The sequence below is a fragment of the Hipposideros armiger genome, unplaced genomic scaffold, assembly GCF_001890085.2.
Source record: "Hipposideros armiger isolate ML-2016 unplaced genomic scaffold, ASM189008v1 scaffold_35, whole genome shotgun sequence".
Classification (NCBI taxonomy): Eukaryota; Metazoa; Chordata; class Mammalia; order Chiroptera; family Hipposideridae; genus Hipposideros; species Hipposideros armiger.
The window spans coordinates 4,959,995-4,987,337 of record NW_017731385.1 but is presented as its reverse complement, the minus strand read 5'-3'; the positions used below and the strand labels follow the sequence as shown (position 1 = coordinate 4,987,337).

General features: G+C 43.3%; 1 protein-coding gene across 2 annotated transcripts in view; it reads left to right on the top strand.

Annotated features, from left to right (window-relative positions):
* CERS3 (ceramide synthase 3) overlaps positions 1-24,467 on the top strand; it is a 110,283-nt gene extending 85,816 nt beyond the window's left edge. For both annotated transcript variants that reach the window (XM_019637839.1, XM_019637838.1), the window contains exon 11: positions 22,004-24,467. In XM_019637839.1, the coding sequence (XP_019493384.1) occupies positions 22,004-22,165 (162 nt within the window). In that variant the 3' untranslated portion in view covers positions 22,166-24,467. The remainder of the gene's footprint in view (positions 1-22,003) is intronic.
* Positions 24,468-27,343: the final 2,876 nt, after the last annotated feature.

The window sequence follows — 27,343 nt, the reverse complement described above, 5'->3', positions numbered from 1 at the left end:
AAAGGATATGCTGCTAATTTGTCTGATGAGCTCATTTTTTATCAGCTCTGATTAATTCATTTTCCTACAGCAGTAAATGTGTCTCAGGGATGACTGAAGAGTTGACAAGTGAAATGAACGTTGTAATCATTGACCTTCTACCATCTCTTCGCTTCTAGATCTAGACAGAGGTCTAGGAAATGGGGCTACATCTGGATTAATCTTAAATCCCTAAAAGTTGTGTTGTTGTTTTTTTAAACGAAATTACTGACTTGAGCTTATTTTCCTGAGAGGAGGCTCTCTCCATTGAGGTTGGCGTGCCAAGAAGAAATGTTCATTGAATGGTTCTAGTTTATTAATATTCTAAATAGTTTTCCTATGATCTCTGCAAAAGTTATTTTATCTCTAAGTGACTGAAAAAGTTGGAGTGACTGAGATAAGGGTAAGAATTGGAGCAGTTAGTCAATTGCACATGTAGGGGCTGGAGGAAAGGGTGGATATCGAACTAAACCTGTCCTACTTTGGGGTCAGGCCTTCCTGGCACTCCTGTCCCCCCGCAGAAATTGTTTCCTTATTAACTGGTGAGTGACAGTAATTTCAGGCCTGGAAGGGAGCCATGCAGAACACAACTTGGAGACCAGAAGATGCTCTTGTATGGTCTCATCATGACTTTCCTGTGTCTGATCTCTAATGGGTTGTACCAGGTCTAATTAAAATCCCGGCGGGTCAGGGAGCTGTGGACAGGAATCCCTGATCCCTCATGCTGTACTTTGCAAAAGCTGTTTCCAATTGCAGTCTGACAGCAGCCGTGGAGGCCCCGACAGCCCTCATTGCTGCAGCTTGCATGACTTCAGCTGGCCTGCGTGTGTGCGGCGGCGTCCATAGCAGTGGCAGGGCTGGCTGTGAAATGAGCCGATGCCTCCAGAGCCATAAAGCTGCCTTTTAAAGAATGCTATTTCAAGACAGAGCTGCATTGCACGGGGGCGGAGAGGGACGGAGGCGGGAGGTGAAAACCTTAGAGGCACAACCAACAAGTCGGGTTTCAGCTCTATTTAATAAATATTTAGCATTTCATACCTCAGCTGTTACTAAGGTGACTAATTCTTGGATATCTAATAAATGGAATTGCGGAAGTTTGTAGGCCTCCAAAATTTTCCCTTAAATCTTGTAACAGAGATTGAGAATTAGTCCCTTCAAGTTTCTTCTGCCTGGTAAGGCGCTTAATAGGTAATTTTGAATATGCAAATGCATAAATAATTTGGGACGCAAACCACACTGTTGTGGGTGGAAAGTTACAAAACTATTTATCATTCTATGGCCTCCATGAGTTTGCATGTAGACTGAAAAGACAAAAGTGATGATGCGTCTTAAAAAGAGTGATTTTTTAAATAGTCACATCTTGTTTTTCCTACACAATAGGGTTGTTGCATGCATATGATGCATGAGGACCTTCCACCATTTGCTTCTGTTAGCGAATCCCTTAAAATGACAACATCACTATAATTTCAGGACATTCATGTATATGGACCATAGTTAGCAGGCATCTTACTGCTTGAGAACAAGACGTGGCGCTGAAACTTAACTAGTTCCTACAAAATAGGTGACTTTGTGATGAACTGCCAGCCCACACATCCTATCATGAAGTACGACGAGCTGATGTGTTCATCTTGTCGTTCTCTTTGCAAACATGGGAAGTGCTTGCAGAGGAAGTCAGAAGGAGCATGCAGTGTGCTTTCGTTTAATATCCCTTAAGAGAACGTGATCACCCTCAAGCTTTTATTTTCTTCTCTCTAAATATCGTTCTGGGTGCTGGCCAACCCAAGCGTGTCTGTGACATCTTAGGTGGGTGCAAGCCACGATAGGGAGGAAGAGCTGAAGCTTGGGGCCGTTCAAGCAGGATGGAGAAGCTCGCCCCTTGCAACCCGCCCCAGCCATCTGCTCTCAACAGGCAGTGCCTCTTAAGTTCACAGAACGATACTTTACACATGCTGAACTGTTTTAGTTAAAGAAAGGAACCCTCTCGTAAACATGAGGAAACTGAGGCCTCCACCAAATCTACACAGTGATTTTATGGCAAAGCCAAGACTAGAATCTGACTCTCTTAACTTGTAATACTCCCCCTTCTCTCATTATTCTTTATTTGAATACAACCAGAAAATTAATTGAAAATACTTGTATGAAGTAAAAAATAGTGACTACGTAATTGAGTAAGCAGGATCGTCAATTAAAATGCTGCACAAATCCTTGAACTTATTTTTGGACTTTTTAAAGGCATGAGAACATGTTTTGTAATTATTTTTTTAATTCCAAATAACTTCCTAGGAAAGCAATTAGGGTAATGGCTAAGGGTACAGGCTCTCTGGAGATTCACATCTCAGATCTTCCATTTCCTGGCCGTGTGATCTATTCATCACCTCAGTTTTCTCACCTGTAAAATGGGGATAATGATATCGGTACCTGCCTTGTAAGATAAAGCCCTTCTATCCCTGTCTGTCTGGCACACAGTAAGCACATGATAAATGTTAGCTGCCATTATCATTATCATTATTACTATTTCGTCGGGTCCTTTGTGCCAAATCACAGAGCGCCTGTGAGTTCCAAGTAGTCTGGCAGTTGGCTGTCAGCCAAGCCTTCTCTTCCTGTCACTTAGATCATACTGGTGTCAGAACCCTTGACTTACAGCCAAGGGCTCCAGTGACAGTTTCCTAAACTGCCTCCTGCCAGCTGACTTTCATGACTCACATTCTAGATGATCCTTGTTGACACTCGCACAGACATCAGCGTGTCAGGGAGGAAATACCAAATTCGTAACATTCAGGGAGTCTTTCATTCCTAGGTAGTAGTGGACGTAGAACCTGCCGTTGGCTGAAGAAGACATCAGAAAAATACCACAAAGGCTGATGACTGAAATAGAGTATCACCAAAATGCTGTCAGTTCACATTTTCAGATTTCTGAACATTTGTATAGATTATCTAGCTTAACAAATCTAGCCAAGAAACAACAATGGGATTCATAAACCTGTCACGATGCCAGAAATACCGGTGCAAAGTTGCTCAGCCGAAAGAATTTCAAATTTGAATATCCTTCCCTGCTACGCGTTTAGCTCATCCACAAAATAGAGAATCCTGTAGAATTTCAGAAATGGAAGAGGCCACTGCGTGTCTGTCAGGCCACCAGGATGTCTCTCCTCAAGGCCTTACCAGGGGATTCCAGTCTGTCCCTCCCTCCCACATCACATCATGGTCTCAGTTCTATAGAGGAAGTTGAGTGAAGGTGAGTGAAGAAGTTACCTGACTGACCCAAGGTCACAGAGGAGTGCAAAGTCAGGCCCGTGGGGCCGGAGACTTCCGCGGCCAAGTTGCTGATGCCGTGCCCTCCTGCCTCCCGGGGGTTCTGTATTGTGAGCACCTGTCCTCAAAACATGAGTGACACTCGTGTGTGTGGTTCTCTGCGTGCTTACTTAGTGTGACTTATGCTCGGTTCTCGCAAACTTCATAATCTTATCATTGACTTTGCTCAGTTCTTTATCATTACCTTGCAAATAATCAGTGAATGAATTCCAGCTCTCCGTAGAAAACCTTAAGGGTACCCCCTTTAGGGGATTTTTGGCCTTAAAGCAATCATAAACCTGGGCTTTTCTAACCTGAAAGGATAGAGTTGTTTAAGAACTAGAAATAAAACAGGCAACCATCTGCGGGGCTCTAAGGTAATAACAGGAAGAAAATGCATCATGCATGAGAGGCAGGCCCACCAGGATTCCCGTTGTTTTGTCTTTGGCTGGGAGGCCTCAGTAATGGACCCACAGGCACCAGCATGGCACCCAGGTGACTGCTCCGGAGAAGACACACCTCACAGTCACACTTTGAGATGGAAGCTAAAGGAGGGTTTCACCTGCCAAATGGGGAAACAGGCTCAGAAGGAGAAAAGGGGCTCTCCAAGGCTGTGCAAATCAGGACGGGAACCCACACAGGGCCCTTTTCAGTAAATACCTTTTTTCTTCACCACGATAACATTATGCGCGCATTTTCTTATCCTGGGATGTTCAGTCTCATTTTCCAAGCTATTAGAAATTGTTCTAATTTCTTTCTAAAATGTTTCTTTCAGTTAGAATAGCTGTGATTGCCACACCTCTTTCTGCTGCTGACGCCACAGCATGCCTCTTCAGCTCTTAATTCCAGGCAGACTGACCTCTGATGGAGAAAGGTCAGATTAGGATTTTTTAATAAGTAAAACAAGATTTTATTTCGGTTTTCTTCAGTCCTCCCTCTGTTCCTTTGGAACGAGGCATGGAAAGTAACTGGATGCTAGCAGCTGAGTGCGGACTACGCCTCTAGGAGGTTTCAGCTGCTAGGCGTCTGTTTAAAAATGGCCGATCTCACTTCCTCACTGTTGCCATGAAGTGTGTAATGATACGAATGATTTTCCACACTTTATCACACATTAACTCCCTTTGTGCCTACTCCTAAATGTCTAGTCTTACGTGTTTTCTAACAGTGGTTTTTAAGATGCTAGTTTTTTGGAGGTACTGGATTACTCAGGTCATTTGATTGGCAGGAAGACAAGTGACATCTTTGTAAAGTGAAGGGTCTTGTTCAAATGAGAGCTCTCCAATGACAGCATTTTTGAGGATAGCAATGGGCACTCAAATACCAACTTTCTTTCCTCTGTCCCAAATGTTGACCCTGGTGTCCCCCTGGGCCACTGAGCATATCTTGCTGAAGTTGAAAAAGAGGGTGGGCGATGGGGGAAGAGCCAAGTAAACAAAGATGAAAGGAGCTCTGACGTGATTTCACAAAAATGGAATGGACTTTTATATTTTCCTGAAGAGAATACATACTTTCCATTTTCTTAGTAGAGAAACAGGTCCACACTCACATGCACCTGAGATGTCTTACATGGAACCTGAGTTCCTGTTTCTGTATCAGCCTAGACAAGGGGACAAGCATAATTCACAGCTTGTTAATAAATCTACACAGTCACACCAAGATGTGAAAGTTTTATTAATGGGGTCTTGGCCAGAGACAGAGTGATTGGTGAAAGTAAGTTTTAGGGGATTGTGTGTCCTGGTCAGCACTGTCCCTGTTAACCTCCCACGATTTTCCGTGGCCACCTCCCCACCCCCACTGCATAAGTCTCAGAAGAGAGCTTTATGTAACACAGAAAGAAACCTTATTCCCAAAAACTCATTCTTTTATAGATACGGGTAAAATAAATTCATTTTTAAACCATTTTTATTTTTACTTATCATGTGGGCTTAGCTCTTGGATGATTTATTGTGCAAATGGCTTTATCCGTGTTCTGTTCTGGGAATAACAGGTATGCCATCTGTGGCTCTCGGACTCCCCATGGGGCTGTTTTCTGCAGACGGTGTCTCCTTGCCACATGTAAGGGACTCGTGAATCCTGAAGAGGGCAGCAGTGGGCAGGCACACGTGCCACAGCCTGCCTAAGACCTAACATGCCAGTCAGACCTGGGCCTCAACGTTGCTCCAGGGAACTTGGCCCTGTGTGGATGTTTCTGTAATCCTTTCAGTGTGAATCTGGAACCCTTGGCCATGTCTTCCAGGAGAATGGGGTTGGCTGCTCTCACGCCCTTGGCTGGGTTGGGACCACTGCCAGTCTCTAGAGCGTTCACTCTATGGAGGCCTGGCCACATAGGGTCACCGGTTAAAATCAGAGCTGGTCCTATGGAATAGCTAACGTGGGCGCCAACTTATATCATGATCTGGTAGAAGCCTCCAAATCTACCTGCACCCCCCCCCCAAATCTCCTCTATCAATTTATCTGGGTATAAGACGGCATAAAGAATGTGAAGAAAGTCCAGGCTCCAGGAGGACCCCAGGATATTGGCTGTCCAGAAAAAGAGAGTGATGGTGGGAGGGTAAAACTCAGCGAAGGTTTGGAGGGGCGAGGAAGCACACTTTGCCTACCTTCTTTAGCCATGTTTCTTCCCCATGCCCGTTGTGAGAGCGTGAGCATGTGCGCACGCACACCTACGCTGGAGGTTTCGGGGGTGCTCTGGGGTTCTGCACCTGTGAGGGAGTGGAGGGAGCTGGGCTGAGTAGAGGGAGAAGCTGTACTATGACGCATTTGCAGCAAAGGCCTCAGCCACCCCTACAGAGCTCTAGAGCCTGGTGGCCCTTCAGAGATGTGCCAGTTAAAATGTCCCACATCCAAACATTAACCTGTCACCGGATGTGGACTGCCCTCTGGAGAGGAGGCATAACTCTGGGCGAGGATAACACCAGAGGGGACACAGCTGTTCGCTTCCTGCCACTGGGGGGTTAGAGCTGCTGGCCTGAATGGGCCTCTGTGCCGAGCACCCGTGTCCACGTGGCCCCCACCTCTGCCAGCCCTGTCCGACCTAACGCCAGTCCCCATGAAGAGGACGGCACGTGCCCTCTGTCGGGAGACAGACAGGCATCAGAGGGCCTGGGTTCCCAAACACTTCAGAAGTGAGGCCTTGGAGAAGTCATGATTCATTTTTCACCCTCTGTATTCTCATGTGTGATCTGTTCCCATCGGGTCCTCAGTGTTATACTCAATTATAAAATGCAGGCTGTACCCACTTCCCTTTCTTCTCCCGTCTGTGATCACGGGACGATGATACGACACTAGGATAACTTCCTCTCTCTCTCTCTCTCTCTCTCTCTCTCTCTCTCTCTCTCTCTCCCTCCCTCCCTCCCTCCCTCCCTCTCCCTCTCCTTCTCCCTCTCCTTCTCCCTCTCTTAAACCAACCCACTGTCTGATTTCTCTTTTTTTTTCTGCAGAATCCTTACTTTTTGTCTCTTATTTCTTTCTTTCCCCTCACTGCTCATCTCCAGGCACTCCTCCTCTCCACAAACCTGATCCCTCCCATTAGCCCTGCTTCCTAACATGTCCTGTCTCTCACACTTCGGGGCCCCTTCTCTTTAGGAAGGACTTGGCCTGCCAGGTCCCAGCCTGTGCATTTCTGCTTTCCTTTCTCATTCTGAGGGTGGGTTTGTCTGTGCTTCTTTCAAGTCCTGGATCCCACCTTGCTCGTCTTCCAACCTCCCTTCCCCACTTTCCTAGCCACGAGCTAGAGCTGCTGTGGGAGCTCGTTGGAATTTGTGTATATATTTTTCTTCTTCTTATAGATAATTTGAACAGTGTTCCCTGTTTCCCAGGAAAATTAAAGGCATGTGTCCATGTTGATTCCATAGTTGTTTCCAGAGAGTGAAGGAGAACTTGGAATCAGGCTACTATTGTTCTTTAGTGCCAGACGTCCTCAAATAAATCATTTGCAAACGTAGGTGCTTATAGTGGTTTTACTAACAGGCTTCTTACTGCATACCTCACAAGCTATCCTGGCGATGTCTCAGCTATGGAGAGCTGCGCAGGGCAGCACAGAGCCACACGGCAGCCCTCAGATCCAAGCACCGTGCCCCGCCACCACCCGTGCTCTGCTTTTGCAGACTAAACCTTTCCAATTCTTTAGCCATACCTCCTATGGTACGCTGTTGGGTCTTTTCACCCACCTGTTTCATTTACTCCAGATTCTCCTTTAAATGAGCACCGGCAAGATATGGTCTGACTACAAAGTCAGGCAGGTCTCATGTCTCCTTTTGTGAAAACTCTGCCGCCATCGATAGCCGAGTTTTGTGTTGAGTTGCTGGTGGTCACATGATGCTATTAACTCATACTGACCTTGAAACTGATTAAAGCCTCTAAGTCTTGTTCACAGGGGCAAAGGCACATTTCCCCCATTTGGGGATTGTCTGGTGATGGTGGCTATTTTTGTTGGAAGTTACATTCCTTCTTGTTAAACTTTATTTTACTTGATCGGCTTGTCACTTGAGCCTTTTGTGTAAGAAAGGGGAAGCATAGTGACAGGTGCTTAAGCGTTTCTGAGGACCTTTTGTCTAAAAGGCCTATTAAAGGAATTTGGGAGTATTCTACATAAGCCAGCTCGTGAATGTAATTATATATATTATATATTATAATATTATATTATATTAAATATATATTATAATACATTATATATATATTAATATATATATATATATATATATATATTAATCAGGGTATGATTGTCATCATATTTAAAGCTAACACAGAATAAGAAGTGCTGCTCACAGCCAGGAGATCCCCCAGGATTCCCACTGTTTATTTCAGATCAACTTGTCACATACTAGCTGTTTTGACTGCAACTGACTGCGAATGACCCATCAAGCCTTAAGAGAAAAAGACTCATAGGCCAGGTCCTCCCTCAGGCTGATTAATCCGAGTCGATGGGGTCAGGACCCAGCCATTGGAATTTTAACAGTCTTATTCCTCCAACATACATGATTCTAATCTGCCTCTCAGGTTGAGAAGTGCTAGATTAAGTACAGTAAGCCAGCTGTGTGTGTCTTCTCTCACACTGGACAAGCGTCCATGGATGTCCCTCTGTTTCCTGGGTCCGCAGAGGTCGCTGCCATCATCCCCACATTTGTAGAGCTGGTTGCAATGACCTCAACAAATTTTAACAAGAGCAGTAGACTTTTCATGTTACAGAGATGTTCTGTGCCAAAAAAATTCTTACAAGTGAAAAAGACTGTTGAAGCAAGCACTTGGAGATTCTGTCCTTTGCAGAAAAACAGAATTTTTTAAAATAGTACATTTCACTAGAGAATTAAAGACATGACTCATTTTACGAGATGATTTAGTAATTATTTTTAAACAACTGTCTCTTACAGAAAGTGAGACATGCTGGTAATTTTATGCTGCCTTTCTGGACTAGCGTCTCATGACATGGAGAGACTAAGAAAATCAAAATTATTTGAAATCATGGAATTTTAAAATTTGAAAGACCCTTAGGCGACCCTCTGCTTCAACAACATCTTTGTACAGAGAGCAGCAATCTGGAGACGGCCTGTGGCCCAATCAACAGCCTGCTAATGACAGCATGGCCGCTGTCAGCCCAGCCATCACCTAGAGCTGCTTAGAAATCGCAGCATCGCAGGCCCCACGAGAGATCTCTGAACGAGGGTCTGTATTTTATCAAGAGCCCTCACTGATTCATATGCATATTAAAGTTTAGGAAGCACTGGTCTAGAAAATTCATATTCCAGATAACAGGAAATTTCCATGTATGATAGCCAGGTTTCTTAGAATCTAATTTAAATTTAATGCAACTTGTTTGAGGAGAAAAAAAGAAAAAGAAAGAGGAAAAACACAATTGTTTTTTTCTGTGACCTTGTCAACTTGGATAATAAGAACTCATGTCATAAAAAGGAATGTATTTTGGTAGTAGTTCGGAAAATTGAACTCTTTGAATGCACTCGTTTTTTTCACACAGTTAAAAAGCTAAAAGTTTGCATTCAAAACAGCACACAGTGCTTATTACATGGTTCTTTGTTTCATTGCCAGCTGTGGATTTAGATGTGGAGCCATTCAAAAAGCATGGGACATTATGAGTCATTCGTGACCTGCTGGGCTTTTGACAGGACTGTAGAACCACAGATTTCCAAGCACAGGCATCTAAAAAGCACGACTCCACAATGTTGGTGAGGCTGCGCTTGCAGCTGTCTCTCGCAGAGGTGTATGGGAGCTTCTGGGGCCAAGGCGCTGCACTTCCTGAAATGAGCGTTTTCTCCTATTCGCATTAGTATGCTTCTCTCTTGCTGTCAGAGTTTATTTTGTTTGGTAATCCTTGCAATACTGTTTCAGGAATACAGACTAGGGCCAGCTATTTACCTGCACAAATAGGCAAATCATGATTCGTTGATAATGACATATATATTCTGAAATCTTAAAAAAAATGTTACACGGAAAACAAAGCCACAGCATAGCCATCTGGGTGGTTTGACTTCAAATTGATTGTCCTCACTTTCTTTGTTGTTGTTGTTTGTTTTTGGTGGAGATGATAGTGGTAAGTCGTGTATGAATAGAGTGATGCTGGCTGTGTGACACACACGGTACATTGCGGGGTGATGCAACGAATCGGGGCATGCTCTGTGAGATACACAGTGAGGGGCTTCGGTGTCGAGTCATATGAAGAGCAACTGAAGGAAATGGGACTGTTTAGCTCGAAGAGGAGGTAACTAGTTTTAAATGTTTGCAAAATTGACCAACACTTGAAGGATGTCTACCGACTCCTTTTGGGCAATTACTGTAGTTATTACTGAAGAGGTGCACATCTTTTTTTTTTTTTAAGATTTTTTTATTGTGGAATTGGGGGGATGGGAACAGTGCTGGGGAATTGGGGAAAGGGGAACAGACAAGTTGCTGTCGTTTTGTTCTTCAATCTAGTTGTGGAGGACGTTGCTTCACTGGCCCAAGTTGGCACCATCATTGCGCTCTTCTCTGGCGAGGCAGATCAGTCGCCGGCTTCTGGACGGCCGCTCACTGCGGCTGCTGGCCGCTCACGCTGGCTGCTGGCCGCTCACGCTGGCTGCTGGCCACACACGGTAGCCCATGGCAATGCACTGCCACAGGGACTGCAGCCCACGCCGTCGCCAGCGACTCATGGCAGCCCAGCTCCAGGTTGAGCTGTTGTTCAGCATCTTAGCTGTAGAGGGCAGTGTCACTGGCCCTCATATGTGGGATCCGAACCGGGGCCCTCTGGCATCCCAAGCCAGTTCTTAACCATCGCGCCACTCGGCCGGCCCATGAGGTGCACATCTTTTGCATGGGCTATTAAAAAGGGCATCTCAGCACCAAATCGGAACTAGATGAGATGAGTTTAAAAGTCCCTTTCAGACTCTTGGGCACTGTTCCTTTTGTATGTAATACCCCCTACATCTCGAATGCTGTCACTCCAAACCAAGCTATGGGCACGTCCGTCCGGGGCTATGACCCCACCTCCTGTGTGCTCCACCTGTGACCAGCGTGGACCCCCTCCAGTCACGTCCATGCAGCAAAGGGAACGCTGCTGCATATAAGCCAGCTCCCCATTAGTCCAGAAGTTCTCTGAGGACAGACACCGTGTCTGTTTTGGTCACTGCTATGTTCCCAGCACCTTGAACAGTGCTGCACACTGGCTCCCAGTTGGACTTAGAACTTCAGTGAATTTGAACTTCTGACCATGACCATGGAATCCATAATCTGGTCCATGCTTAGTCGCTGACCTCATCTTTGACGTGCTCCATATTTCTTACGATGCTTTAGCTGCTCTGGCCTCTCTGATCCCTAAGCCTGCCGAGGTATTTCCCACCTCAGGGCCTTTGCACAGATTGTTTCTTCTTTTTGAAATGTTCTTACCCCAGTCTTCCCCTTAACCTTCAGGTTACAACTTGAGGTCTATTTCCTAGACAAGGGCAGGTGAGATACGTGGTGAATTTTCCTTATTCAGAAATCTTGCCCACAGCCGCGATCTGGCTCCTCTGAGCAGAGGAAGCAGCCCTGGCCCTCAGCAACTACTGGAAGTAACCATCTCAGGCTCCGTTGTGCAGTGCTGTAGGTCTGCAGGGCTCTTTGGGGACCCAAACCTGTGAGGCAGCTCTCAGAGGGCAGCCTGTGTGGCACAGCAGGGGGTTTGCTGGGCTGGAGGCCCCTGAGGTCACAGGCGGGGACTTGCTGACGGGCCAAGCCAGCTCAGACTCTGAGTCCTGGCTGCAGAGATTTGAGGCAATGTGGAATCACTGAAAGGAGCGCACAGGGACCTGTGTCAAAGAGCCCCGCTGAGTGTGCTAGGCTGGCAAACACTGTGCCCCAGACAGGGCAGGACTGAGGATGACCCGGGCCGCTCAGTGAAGGGCAGTGCTGTCTGTTGAAATGTGCAGGACCAGAGGAAGGGCGGTATAACGAGGAGACAGGCATTTGATAAGACCGTTAGGCAGCTGGCAGGAGATTGTCTCGCTACGGTCATTTGCGTTTGGAGCCTGGAAGAGAGGTCCATGCGGGGTATACATTTGGGAGTCACTTACATTCATTCATTCACTCGCTCATCGAGTATATACAGAGTGCCTACTGTGTGCCACATGAATTCACCTAAGAGAAACTAGAGGAGAAAGATTCTGGTGTGTTCCGCCCCATCCTATTCTCCTGCCTTTCTCTCTCCCTCTGCAGAGGAAACCACCATATTTTTATGAGTATTATGTTTGGGCATAGCCGTAAATATTAGAGAGTATAGTTTTCCTGTTTTTAAACTCTATGTAAATGGTACAACCTAGTATATATAATTGTGTGGCGTGTTTCCTCCCCTCATTATAACATTATTCATATTGATATGTGTAACTGTTCTTGAGTTCCTTTATCTGCCGTGTAGTCCTCCATCACACGGCAGTCTATTTACCCTTCTGTTCAGTCAGTGCTACCGTAAGTGTCCTTGGGGACCTGTAGGACAGTTCCTCTGTAAGTGGACTTCCTGAGTCAGATCTACTAGATGCTGCCAAACAGCCTTTCAAACTGTATGTCTGAGAGGTTTTCCCCCACATCCTCACCGACTTTTGGTATTATCAGACTTTTCAATATTTACAAGTCTGATGACCGTGAGTTTACCTCATTTTAATTTGCATTCTCCTGGTGAGTGAGACTGAGCATTTTGTATAGTTTATTAGTCAGTCGTTACCTTTTCCGTGCAATGCCTGTCCATATCCTTTGCCTGCTTTTTGTCACATTAGATTTTTTTTCCTTCTTAATGGTGCATATGAGTTCTTTGTTGGATGCTAATATTTGAAACAAACCTTAACATTTGAATTGGAACACACATTTTCTGAGCTTATTAAACCTCTGCCTTATCCTGGTTATTTCCTAAGTGTTGCTTACCTAAACCCTAGTGATATATTTTTTTTCGAAATGATTTGCATGTCTTTGCTCAGTGAGAGTTGTGGAATGTTCAAGCTATAGAATCTAAAGCTGTTTGTAAAGGTTGCAAAATGTGGCAATTTAGAGAATATGCTAATTTTAATGGTTCAAATACCCAAAGCAAATTACGTTTCTGAAGTCAAATCATTTTCTAGTCCTGTCGTCACAATTTGGTGATTACCACAGTCTGTGCATTTTTAATCTATTTTTCGGTAATACAGAGAATATGAAAGAAATTCATGCATTTTTATCAAGGGCCCTGTCGCAGTGTAATCTGAGCTGTGCTGCCGCTAAGCTTGTCACTCAGCTGGGCGGATTCGAGTCCTGTAGTCTTTATCTCACCTGCAAAATGAGATCTGTCTGACTGAACTCTCTAGCATCCATCTGGCCTTAAAACTTACTCTTTCTCTTAGAAGCTCATTTTTAAAAGCCCGTAAGCCTTCGCAAAAGGAAATCATTTCTTAAGGAAAATAGGTACATGGATAGCAGCAAGTATAATGAAACAAAAACAAAAACCAAAACAACCCATCAGTGGAAAATAGAACACATCCTGTTTGACACTGGTGAGTTGGCACAGTTTAAAAAGCCACTTTTGAGTCTGACTCTGAAATTTGAGTACCCAGCCCAGTTGTCAAACCTGGGAACCATGCGCAAGCCAGTCTTAGGGCCTGTTTTAACCACCTTGGAGCCAAACCCCACAGGACTTACAAGACTTTCGGTGCTGCTTTGACTTGCGTTCAGGACTGAGGGAGCCAGGGCTGTGGGCGTGGTCCTGGGATCCTGTGTCGGAGAGATGTGACACCAGCCAAAGCTAATTCCCACATGATATTACAGGTTCAAGCATTTTTCACGGGCCCCCCAAAAGAAAAGGGGAGTGTGCCCCTTGCTTTAGTGATGCCCCAGGGCTCGGATGAATGGATCTTGGAACATGATTCAGTTCAGCTGTGTGCAGCCTGCTCCCAGAACACACCCTTCCGAGGGGGGTTCTGACTTCAATCTGACTTTAATCCTGGGGAGGTCGTTTTGGCCCCAGTTTCAGGGCTTTCTCTTCTCCTAGTATGTGGGGTGCTCTCAGACTGCTTGCTGTGATTTCGATCAGCCCCATCCTCTGAACGCATGTCTCCTCTGCCCTGACGTGCCACGCCGATGACATTTGCCAGTACTGGTGCCCTCTAGTGATGGGGGGCTCTAAAGCCCCTATGAAGACTAGTAGCAAGGTCCCTCGTATGTGAATAACTTGTTCCTCATTCTCTTCGCCATCATTTTGTGTAATCAAAGGGAGTTGCTGGCAGGTAGGAGGGGGGAACTCTTAAAAGGCCTTGCAAAAATTATATGTACCCACTTCCAATTGTGGAATGATTAATATTGTTAATAAGGTGTTCTAGAGGACCCAGACCGTTTCTGGGAAAGGTTCAGTTGGATGCTAGGTATCTTTGCTTGTTCTAGAAAGACAGCTATCTAAAGTGATCCAAATGGTGATATGCTGTCTGTAATGGCTAAACCATCACCAGGGGGGAGGCCAGGTCTGGTGGGTAATGGTGAACACACATGCCACGAGGCGCTTTGGCGAGTGTGAGAGCTCTGAGCCAGACAGCTCCAGCCCTCCGGCTGCTGAGACCCACATCTACCCTTTGCTCTTCCAAGAAGGCTTTGGATCCTTTTCTGTGCATGTGTTTTCTTGGGTCTTTAATGATTGGTGGGAGGGTTCAGGGCCAATGATTTTCATGAGACAATTCTACCAGCCCTGACAACTGGGAGGCAGGGGTGTAAGGGGGGCTGGTGTGCAGAGAACAGTAAAAGGAAAGGGCTATACAAGAAAGGAAGCTGGCTGATTCCAAGAGAGGGACTCCCTGCGACTTGTGCAAGCACAGGCCTGGCGCTCTGTCAAAGCTGACAGGTAGAGTTCCAGAAAATAAGTGTGGCTTGCCCTTTAGCAAGTCTATGGGATCCTTGTCCCCTGCAGCAAGCTCAACTTGTTTTTGTTACAATTCATGGGAAGGATTTACAGTTGGGAAAAGGTGCTTTGTGGAACGTGGATTGTGATTTATAGCGTAAGCTTTTCTGATTTTAGCTGACTAGAAAAGCCTCATTTTTTTCTAAAATCTCTTAGCCAGTGTTTTCAAACCGTGGGTTGCAATCATTAATAGGTCTCCAAGTCAGTTTTATGGATCTCGACCATCATATTTTAAGTGAACTAGAATAGACTAAAACATGCCTGTGTTTGTCTGGCGTAGTAAAAATAATTAATTAAGGATGGTTTTCATTATTTCGAATTTTATGCTTAGAAGTCAGTCCTGGTGTTTCCAAGGGCAAAGTGAGAATGGGGTGAGAAGGTGTGATGAGACAGTGCTCATTAGATGCTCAGCTCAGTAGGGGGAGAGGGGGAGCTTCCTTACACACAGAGCTGACCTCAAACAGCACCGGTGTCTGCCTCCTTGGGGGCCTGTCCCTCCAAACTGGTGCAGATGACTCCAGTAGTGTCTGTCAGCGCTGACCGCAGGTCAAGGCGTCTAAGCTTAGGTCAGGGTTTTCATCCTGTCTGCCTCTCATAGCTGTGTGGTCTTGTAGAAGTTACTTAACTCCTCTGAGCCTCAGGTTCCTCTCTTTTAAAGTGAGGAGAATAGCTCCTGTGTCGTAGGGTTGCTGTGAGGAGGAAATGTTCATCCTAACGGCTCAGTCTGGTGCCCCGCACATGCACAATTGTATCGTGATGTTTAGAGCAGTTTTATTCTTCATTTGCCAACACCTGGAAGCAACCAAGGTGTCCTCCAGTAGGTGGTGGATACACAAACTGCGGTCCATCCAGACAATGGCATGTTATTCAGCCCTAAAAAGAAATGACCTCTCAAGCCATGAAAAGACATGGAGAAAACGTAAATGCATGTTACTAAATGAAGGAAGCCAGTCTGAAAAAGCTACGTGCTATAGGGTGCCAACTCCATGACATTCTGGAAAAGGCAAAACTGTGGAGACAGTGAAAAGGTCAATGGTCACCAGGAATTGGAGGGAAGGACGGATGAATAGGTGGAACACGGGATTTTTAGGGCAGTGAGAAAAAAAGTCCTTTGAAGAGTTTTGTTGCTGTACTGCTATGTTATAGATGGCATGAACACGATAAAATCAAATATAATGTGGGGTTTCATTAATATCTGAATACCATACAATTCCCAATGTACATTATTCAAGTTTGCATAATGTGCAACCACGTACATACACATCCATCAAACAAATGCTTACCACCAGGAAATTCTTTCTGAACTTGATTCATCATCTAGGGCAGTGGGTCTCCATCCTGTGGGACCCCCACCCCCTTCAATAGCCTGAAATTAAATTCCTAGGTAATATGACTCACCTATAACCATAATTTCAAAAAGCAGTATAATGCCACAGTGGTAATAAAGAAGAAATGAGATGAAAGACATTTCTGATAAAGTATGCATTTCATGTGTAACATGTGTGCATGACCACACTCAAGAATATACTAAAGTTGACAGATACTGTGTTTGCTTATATGTGGATGGACCACAAATGGGGCAGCTGGATGCCCAGAGTGACACAAGCATGGTGCACTGGGGACCCACATGCCACTGGTAGCATTGCCGTCAGTGGCATGGTTTTCTGAAACTGTGACATCCCAAACAAAACAGAGAAGCCTTCCTTTGATTTATGTACATAGTTGCATTCCTGGAAAATTGAGAATATATTAAAACCATGCAAGAATGACTGTGCTTGAATGTAAAATGGAATTGGTTCTGGGCTTGGATAATTATAAACAGGGTTTCACCTATACGCCAGCCGGGCAACACATTTGGACGTCATGCATATTGGGGGACTTCAGGCATCCTCAGCTCACTAAAAGCCAGTAGTTGCTCCCCAGCCTTGGTGACCATGAGAAGCCATACATTTCCAGAAGGTTCGATATGGTCCAGGTCTTCTTCCTAGAAGTGACGGTGCTGGAGGACCAGCTTGGGGCCACTCGAGGACCAGCTTCTTTCGAAGCTCAAGTAGCTTTGCAAGAAATGGAGAGATGGGTGGGCAGATGCTAGTCTGTGCTTCTGGAGAGAAATCTGTTTCTTTGTTCTGATTCAAATTTCCCCTTGTTCCCTACAAAACTCGTCCTGAAAGCAGAGGTCAGCCAAGGGAGGCCCTTTCCTGAAATCCCCGTCTGCGGGGGAGCTCTCTGAGCCCGGCTCCCAGCATATCCCAGAGACGGGCCGTTCTCTGTTGCATCTTAACTGATGAGATGCCAAGTTTATGCCTCCGTGTTGACAGTGCGCCTGTTTATTTTGAGACCCTTCCTGCATTGTTGTGGAAAAAAGCAGAGCGGATGGAGAAGAGCCCATGAAGTTACATTTCTGCGGTGAAGCCAGCAGAATCTGTGGACGTTGGTGTTTTTCAAAAGCCATGTTTGCATGAAGCTTGTACACAGAGGAGGTGTTCGGTTACAGATACCCCGAGCATCTCCGGAGGTGGCCAGTTTCAGTCTGCAGGTCACAGAAGGAAAAAGTAACTCATCTGGCTATGAATGTCATCTTGAAAAACGATGTGTGAGCAAACAGCCTCCACCATCCGTGTTTTTTTTCTCATTTGGGCTCAGTAGAGATGTCTGTGAGCTGACTTAGAGACTTAGGGGTCATGTCTAACGCAGGCCTTGTCCAGAGCTGGAGTTCTCAGTATTGTCTTAATGTAATTCATACTATCTTTTATCTTTTGCTACAAAGCCTGATAGTTCCTGGTAGCAATTCCATCTTCCTTCCTCGAGGGCTGTGTTGTTCTCCTGGGAGCTTTCCTCCCAGAATTCCTTTGAGATCACCAGGAAAGCAGAAGAGAACCACATAACCCTTAATGAAGACTTGTGCTTGAAGGAGTCCTGGCATAAAGAAAATAGAAAACATCCTAATTACCAACAACAAAAATCTTCTGACAATGAAAACGCCCACATGAGCAACACTTTACTTAGTAAATGTTTTTTGAGAAAACATGGTGCTTGCTTTCTAAAAAGAAATACTTTTAAGTTTTATTTACTTAGTTTTATTTATGTATTTATTTATTTTAGCTGAGCCATCCTGCCACCTGTTGGCAGCTCAGCGGCAGCTCTGCTCGGGCCGGGAATCTAACTGGCAACCCTGTTGCTCAGAGCTCGCACTCTTGAGCAAGCTCTTAACCAACTGAGCCACTCGGCCGGCCCCCAAGTTTTATTTTAAAACTTATCATCAACAAAATTGACTTATTTTCTGTTGATAGACAGTTCTATGAATATGTAGATTTGTGTCATCACCGCCATCCTCAGGATGTAGAATAATTCCGTCACCCCAAGTAACCCCTTCCTTCACCCCAGTTCCTGGCATCTTCTCATCTGTTCTCTGTCCCTACAGTTCTGTCTTTTCAAGAATGTCATTAAAGTACATTAGCATGTCACACAGGAGGTGACCTTTTGAAACTGACTTTTTCCACTCAGCATAATGCCTTTGAGATTCATCCAACGTCTCATAAATGTCAATAGTTTGTTCCTTTTTATTGGTAAATAGTATTTCATTGTACGGACAGACCAGTTTATCATCCATTTACTGGTTGAGGAGCCTTTGGGTTGCTTCCCATGCTTGACAATTAAGAACAGAGCTGTTATAAGCATTTGTTTTTATTTGAACCTAGTGTTCATTTCTCTGGGGTGGATACTCAGGGGTAAAATTGCTGAGACATACACTAACCGTGTGTTTAACTTTGTAAGTAATTGTCAAGCTGTTTTCCAAGCTGTACCTTTTTGTATTTCCATCAGCAAAGAAGAAGCGTGCTTTCTAGTCTCGCCATCCTTGTGAGCACTTGGCATCGTCAGTGTTTTTATCTTTAGCTTATTCTAATGGATTTGTAGGGGTATCTCATCATGGTTTTAATTTGCTTGTTTTGCATCCTGTATGCCCTTTGAAGAAGGGCCTATTTTTGTATCTCTTGCCCATTTTTTATTGGTTTGGGTTTTTTTTTCTTATTGTTGAGCTTTGGGAATTCTTTATTATGCATACAAGTCTTATAGGAGATTTGCAAGTATTATGTCCTAGTTTGCAGCTTATCTTTTTATTCTCTACATAGTTTCTTTCGTAGAGCAAAAGTTTTTAATTCTGATGAAGTTAAGTTTATTTTTTTAATAGACTGTGTTTTTTGTCATGGGTTTTTTCCTAAAAGTTTTATAGTTTTACATTTTATATTTAGATCTATGATCCATTTTGAGTTGGTTTTTGTGTAAGATATGACATTTAGGTCAAAGTTTGATTTTTTTGCCTCTGGCTATCTAATTGTTCCAGCCATTTGTTGTAAAGCCTATCCTTTCTCCACTGAATTGCTTTTGCAGCTTTGTCAAAACTCAAGTGGCCATATGTGTGTGGGTCTATTTCTAGATTCTCTATTCTGTCCCATCCAGCTATGGGTTTATCCCTTTGCTAATACCATCCAGCCTTGATTACTGTAACTTTATAGTAAGTCTTAAAATTGGGTAGTTTGAGTCCTCCAATTTATTCTTCTTTTTCAGATTTGCTTTAGCTATTCTAGTTCCTTTGCCTCTCCATATACATTTTAGAACCAGATTGTCTATGTGTACAAGAAATCTGCATGAGAGTTCGGGTGGTATTATATGGAATCTATAGATCAAGTTGGGGATAACTAACATTTTCATTATGTTGTATTTTCTTACCCATGAACATAGTATATCTCTCCAATTATTTAGATCTTTGATTTCTTTCATCAGAGTTTTGAAGGTTTTACATACAGTTCCTATACATGCTTTGTTAGATTTACTTTATAGTATTTTAAAATTTATTTTAAAATAAGTATTTTCTTTTTGGAAACTATTGTAAATGTTACTAATTTTTATATTTCAGCTTTTAGTTGAACATTGCTATTTGTATTAGTTTCCTATGGCTGCTGTACCAACTTACCACAAATTTGGTGGCTTAAAACAATAGAAATGGATTCTCTCACAGTTCTGGAGGCCAGAAGTCTATCATCAATTCTGAGCTGAAATCACGGTGTGGCAGGGCCATGTTCCCTCCAGAGGCTCTACGGGAGAATCTGTTCTTTGCCTCTCCCAGCTTCTAGCGACTGCCAGCATCTGTTGGCTTGTGGCTACATCACTCCAATCTCTACCTCTGTCTTCATATTTCTACTTTGTGTCAAATCGTCCTCTGCCTCTCTTATAAAGATACTTGTGATGGCATCATTTAGGGCGCTTCTGTATAACCCAGGACAAGCCTCTCATCCCCAAATCCTTAATCACATTTCCAAAACCTTTACCGTAGAAGGTAGCATTCACAGGTCCCAGTAATTAGGACTGATTATCTTTGAGGACATTTTTCAGCCTACTACATTAGTGTTTAGAAATCAAGTGTGTGTGTGTGTGTGTGTGTGTGTGTGTGTGTGTGTGATTTTGTGTGTGATTTTGTGTGTTAATCTTGTATCTTGCAGTCTTAGTGATAAACTTATTTACTAATTCTAAGTTTTTTGATAGATTATTTGGGATTTTCTACATACATTATGTCATCTGCAAATGCGGACATTTTCTTTCCAATCTGTATGACTTATTTCTTTTTTGCCTTATTACACTGACTAAGACTTCCAATACAGTGTTGAATAGGAGTCGTGAAAGTGGTCATCTTGCCTTGAGCCTAATGTTAGGAGGAAAGCATTCAGTCATTCATTATTAAGTATGATGTTAGTTTCTAATCTTTGCTGAGAAGTGTTTTTTTTAAGTTATGAATGAATATTGAATTTTGTCCTATGATTTTCTGCATCCATTGATCTAATCATATATTTTTCCTTCTTTAGATTATTAATAAAATAGATTACATTCATTGATTTCCGGATATTGAACCAGCCTTGCATTACTGGGACAAATCCTACTTCGTTGTCATGTACAATTATTTATATACATTGCTGGTTTTGATTTGGAATATTTTTTTGAGGATTTTTATGTTTATCTTCATTAGAGGTATTGTTCTGTAGTTACCTTTTCTTATATGGCCTTTGTTTTTGGTATCAGGGTAATTCTGGCCTCATTAAAAAAATTGGGATGTTTTCCCTCTTCTGTTTTCTGGAAGGCATTGTGAAGATTTGGTGTTATATCTTCTTTATATGTTTCATAGAATTTGCCAGTGAAACCATCTGGGCCTGATGATATTATTTTTCAGAAAATTGTAAACTATGAATTTAATTTCTTTCATAGGTATATGATTATCGAGGTTACCTGTGTCATTTTGGGTGAATTTTGGTAGTTTGTAGTTTTTGAGGAATTGGTCCATTTATGTAAGTTGTCAAATGTTTTACCTCCATAGCGTTGTTTGTAATATCCTGTTGTTATTCTTGTGATAACTGCAGTATCAATAGCCATTTCCCCTTTTTATTTTCTGGTGATTTGTGCCTTCCTCTTTTTTTCCTTGCCACACTTACTAGAGATTTATCAATTTTGTGGAACTTTTCAAAGAACCGGATTTTGGTTTTATTGCTTTTCTCTATTTTTTTTCTATTTCCAATTTCATTGATTTATTATCTTTATTATTTCCTTCTCTTTGCTTGCTTTAGGCTTATTTTGCTTTCTTTTTGTCTAGTTTCTTAAGGTGAAAGCTCAAATTATTTGAAACCTATCTAATATAAACATTTAATGCTATAAATATCCTTATAGGCACTGTTTTAGCTACATTCGACACATTTTGAAATGTATTTTCATGTTAGTTAAAAATATTTTCCAATGTCCCTTGAGACTTACTCTGTGATCCATTGATTATTTGTGTGTGGTTTAATTTCCAAGTGTTTTGAGATTTTCCTATTATATTTTTGATATTGACTTCTAGTTTAATTCAGTTGTGACCAGAAACATACTTTGCATAGTTTGTTCAAAGAAGCTTCAGTTCTTTATGTTAGTTAAGGTTTGTTTTGGGACTCATGATAGGTTCTATCCTGGGAGTGCGTGGTTGTTTGGATACTGGGTTTTCTTTGAAGGGGCCATAGCTCTAAACTGAGCCTATTTGTTTATTCACTCAAGGCTTGCTGAGAGCGGCCAGTTAGCTCAGGTGGTTAGAGCACACTGCTCACAACACCAAGGTTGCCGGTTCGATCCCCACATGGGCCGCTGAGCTGCGCCCTCCACAACTAGATTGAAACGACTACTTGACTTGGAGCTGATGGGTCCTGGAAAAACACACTGTTCCCCAATAAAAAAAATTTTTTTTTAAATAAAATAAAAAGACTTGCTGGAAGGTTGTCACTTACAGCCGTTCTTTCCTTTTTCTAGAACATCCAGGATGTGAGGAGCGATGATGAAGACGAGTATGAAGAGGAAGAGGATGAGGAAGAGGAGAAGGAAGAGGCCTCCACAGGCAAAGAGAAAGACGGTTTGAAGAACGGCCTCGGGGCTGACCGGCGCCTCATTCCCAACGGGCAGCATGGCCGTTAGCGTGAAGCCCCCGTCGTTCCTGGGCCACGTGTGTGGCAAAGACTGCCGGAAGCCAGAGGTGCCCTGTGCATCACTGTGGCCCACAGGACTCACGGGGACCTCAGATTCTGCCCTTGCTCTGCTCTTCCCCCCTCAAGATGTATTTAACAAAATGTTGTTGAATTGTGTTCAAATGTTAAATATAAACATTCCCATGGATTCCACTGCAGTTAGGACTCAGGCCGGTCAGAGATTTCAAAGCTTTCTCCAGAGAACCGTTTCAGTTCTAATTGTGTTCATTCATCGGAGACATTTGGCTTTTTCGGGAGCTCACGGTGTTGTAGGCCTTTCACCTTCCCACCCTGCCCATCCTCAAGATAGTTTGAGACGTGCTGAGTTAACCCACTCATTCCAGGTGTGTTTGGCCACAGAGAACAGCTCACTTGCCAAGAATGAATTCGAGGTGGCAATGGGACAGTGGCAGCAGGACCAAACCAGGAGACCAGGCCTCCAGGCTCACGGGCCGCTTTCTGCCCTGGGCAGTTTTGCTTAGACCTTGCAAGCCTTGGTGCTTCATCTCTCAGTTGGGAATAATACCTGCCCTGCCTGCCCAATGGGGTTGGAGTAAGGATCAAATGAGATAGTACAAGTGAAAGTGCCATATTGTCAACTGTAGGGTTATTGCCACCTGACCCTCTTTTCACTGTGATTCCAGCTCTGTTTGGGAGAAAGAAACCTTCCTAAACTTGGCACTGAATGGGCCTGAACAAAAGACACTATCTTTAAAAAATTCATTTTAAATGTGTCTGGAGATACCTAGACATGAAAACCCCCAGAAGGCTGTTTCCATTTTATTCGGTAACTATTTATGTGTTAGCTCCCCGAGGGTAATTCTCAAATTCCCTGGCAATTTTCTTCCCTCAGACCCATGGCCAAGGGGAGGGAGTTGGGGCCCATTTCTTCTTTTCTGTTCTGTTCTCTTATTTTTCTCTTATCTAAAAGGGAAGCATCCCTGTTGCTGCCCTGAACCCCTCCTTCAGGCCGGCAGGGCGACCCAGTACCATAGGGTCCACCTGGAGGCCTTTTGGAGAATGGTCAGGTTGCTCCCAGCGCCATGATCACCCAGGAAACCTGAGCCTCTGGGGGCCTGACGTGGGTGCGAGCTCCTGACCAAAAGGAAACCTTGGAAACAGAAAGAGGATGCTCTGCTTTTTCATCTCTGCTATCCCACCCAGTCAGACTGCATAGAGCAAAACAGGACCAAAGACAGGCTGGAAAATGCCGCTGAAGCTGTCCAAGGTCAGGTGCTGGAGTCAGTGACAGCCCCTGGGGCCACCTGCCTCGCTGGGAGGGGGCTGGTGGGTCAGTAGCAGGCTATCGGCTCCCCACAGGGGGCACATCTGCTGAGCCCAGCATGCGGGGCAGGTCTGGAGTCATCTTAGGTTTCTGCTGCCTGGGGAGAGGCCTGGCTGAGGAGAGAAGGCTGAGCAGAATAGGCAGCCTCCCCTCCCCCACCCCCAGTCTCTGTAGTCCTGGGTCACATTTTGCACCTCCATTTTCACACAGGGCCTGTATTGTAAAGCCAAGTGGGAGCTAGGACTGGGGACCCATAAAGCAGGACCAGGACGGCCCACGGTACACACACAGTAAAGGTGTCGGAATTCTTTGTGTTTTACCCAAAAGATGTTTTTTTTAACCTTCAGGCTAAACCAAAAACCCAAACCAAAAGCCCTTCAGAATTCTTTCCCCAACAAAATCTTCTTTTGAAGAATTGTTAGAATGGAAAAACGTGAGTCAAGTTTTCTCTACCTAGTACTGTTTGCTTCTGTGAGTACAGTGACATATGCATTATATGTAGAATGTTATATTATCAATCTAAAATGCCTCCACTCATGTCGGGGCACAGCTGTTGAATTATTATTAATATTATATATTTTTTTTTTGGTGGAAGAAAAGCACACTTTTTTTTATGTTTACAGTTAGCAGATTATTTTTTCTTTGATTTATTTTGATCTTGTTTCTGTACCACATATCTTCTTGCTTATGGTAAAAAAAATTGTTGATTTGCTGCCCTGTCCTCCAGTTCTTTTTTCTTATTTGAACGTTGAAGGTGAAATATGACAATTTCAACTACCTCTGATACAGGTGGAAGTGTTAACCCAACTCTTAAGAGGTAGATATGCATTTTTGTGACATCCTTTAGGGCTGTTGTGGTTAATTTTAAAGGTAACCTCTCTTTCTATAGTAAACAGGTGATTTGTAAACGTGCAGCCCGCCGCTCCACCACTATTATTGTCATAGTAATGACTTATAATAAAACAAAGACAGGATCCAGCATGCATGGTGACTGGCTTCTTAGAGGTCATTACTGGTCTTGTGTCATAGTGGAAACCAACATTTGCTAGTCCTCTCGAAACTCCGTGCTGGGAGTCAGAACATTGAGGAGGACAGAGCCAAATTAGGACATTCGGGGACATTTGGGCTGCTGGCCTTGAGGTACCAGGCACCAGACAAGAGGAAGTGCATCAGGCCTGACGGGATAAGCCCCTCGGCAGACACCTGCGGGCTGGAGGCCCCCCTGGGTCATGGCATGTGGGCCCCCGTGACAGGAGGCAGGGTCAGGGATAAGAAAGAGGCCTAATCCTAAAGGTGTTTCCTCAGCCACCTTTCCTGCACCCTATCTTTCAAATGTGGAGAAGGAAATAGGGTTTAGATTGATGGTTCAATTGGCTATCCATCAGAATTACCTATGGAGCTTAAAAACACACCCTGCCTATTGCTGGTCCCAAATTCTGGGGTGAGAAACAGAAATCTGCATTGTCACCGAGTGTGGGTGTGTCTGAGGAGCGGTCAGGATTCTGTGTGCCCCAACCTGGCTGTATTCCTACTAGCAGTTTCTTACACTAATAGATGGGGAAATGCCATGTTACAGAATATTTAATCCAAAATAAACCTGTCACTATAGATACAGAAGACATTAAGCAGATAATAAGAGAGTATTATGAGCAACTTTATGTCAATATATTTGATCAAAATGGGCACAAGAAGAAATAGATATCTAAATAGTCTTCTATGTGATACAAAATAAAACTGAAAAATTAAAAATCTTTCCCTCCCCACCACCCCACCAAAAACAAAAAAATCTTTAGGCCCAGATGGCTTTTCCTGTAAATTCTTCCAATAGTTAAGGAAGAATTAACACAACTGTTATGCAAGCTTCTCCAGAGACAAAGAAACACTTCCACAGTTGTTTTGTAAGGCCAGCATACTCTTGATGCTAAAATCTGACAAAACATTAGGGAAAAAAAAAAACCCACAACAATTAAAGGCTAAGTCACTCAGGAATGTAGATGCAAAATCCCTAAACAAAAGCAAACCAAACTCAGCAACATGTAAAGAAAAGAGTGTATGGACAGACAAGGTGGGTTTATTTCAGGAATTGAAATAAATGAAAATCAATATTATTCACTATTTTAAAAGGATAAAGGAAAGAAAGAACGTATCTTCAAAAGCTTTAGATAAAGTTCAACATCCATTCATTGAAAAACCAAAAACATAATCTCACAGAAAAGTAGGAAGGAGCTTCCTTAATCTGGTTAGTAGTATCTTCAAAAAGTATAAAGCTAGCATCATAGAATGCTATCACAGCGAAATAGTGAAAGCTTTTTCCCTGGGACTGTCACTGAGACAGGGATATCCATTATCTGCAAGGGTCCCCATCATCCTGAGTATAGTCAACACTGTAGTTTTCAAACTAGCCAGTGTAATAGATCAAGAAATAGAAATTACAAGGCTCAAAAGGAAGAGATGAAAACTGTTATTGCAAATGTAAATACAAAAAACCCCACACATTGTGTGTGTGTGTGTGTATGTGTGTGTGTGTGTAAATTTATACAGAAATACCAAGAAACAAGATTGGCCGAGGCAATCTTAAAGAGAACAAAATGGTAAAATTCATTCTACTAAATATCAGGACTAATTATAAAGAGCAAAGCAGTGTGAAATTGGCACAAGGATGGACAAATAAAACAATAAAGTGGGATAAAGTCCAGGAACACACTCATGCACCTATGGACAACTGGGGAGCTTTAAGGATAAAAATTAAACTTGACCACTACTTAGCACTATACACAAAATAAATTCCAGATTTTTTTGTACATCGCAATGTGAAAGGTAAAATGTGAAAAATAAGAGGGCATCTCGATGACCTTAAAATAGGCAAAAAGTTCTTAAAATAAAATATAAAATATTACCCATAAAGGAAAATATTAATGAATCAGGTTAAATGATAAGAAAGCACTTCTGTTTCTCAACAGACACCATTTAGAGTGAAAAGGCAAGCCCTAGAGTGGGAGAAAATATTTTCAATACTTATAACTGACGAAGGGCTCACATCAAGAATATATAAAGAACTACAAAAAAAAAAATACTGACAACCCAATAAAAAGAAATGAGCAAGGCACTAAACACTAAAGGATATACCGTATCTAAATGTCCAATAAACATATGAGAAGGTGCTCAATCTCATTAATCCTTAGAAAGACTGATAGTACCAAATGGCTATTAATATTACTGGAAGAGTCAGAACTCACACACTGCTTGGGGGTCGTTAGGGGCACTTTGAAAGACGGTTTGTCATCATTTCCTAAAATTGGACTCATGCACATTTTATAACCCTGCAGCTTCCCTCCTAGGTACATATTCAAAAGGCATGCGCATGAATATTCATAATAGCCCATATAGGACACTTCCCAAATAGCCATCAACAGTGGAATGGATAAGTACGTCGTGGTATATTTATAGTACGGGCTATATATAGCAACAAAAATGAAAAAAACTGGTGCTTGCAATCAAGTAGCTTCATCTTACAATCTTAATGTTTTGCAAAAGAATCTAATGGAAAAGGAACACATACTTTATGATTTCAGCACTGTGATGGCAAAATTCCAGGCAGTGGTTACCTTAGGGGAGGCGGGAGGGACTGTGCCTGGATGGGGACCCAGGGGACTTCGGGGTACTAGTAACCTGCTTCGTGACCTGGGTGGTGGTGATGTGAGTGTGTTCAGTTTGTGATAAATCATTAAACTGTACACTTATGATTTGTATCCTTTTCTGTATGCATATTTTTTTAAGTTGTTAAAGTGAAAAACAAAAAAACTAGTGATGTTTAAGTTCTTCCCTTTCTGAGACAGCTGGTGT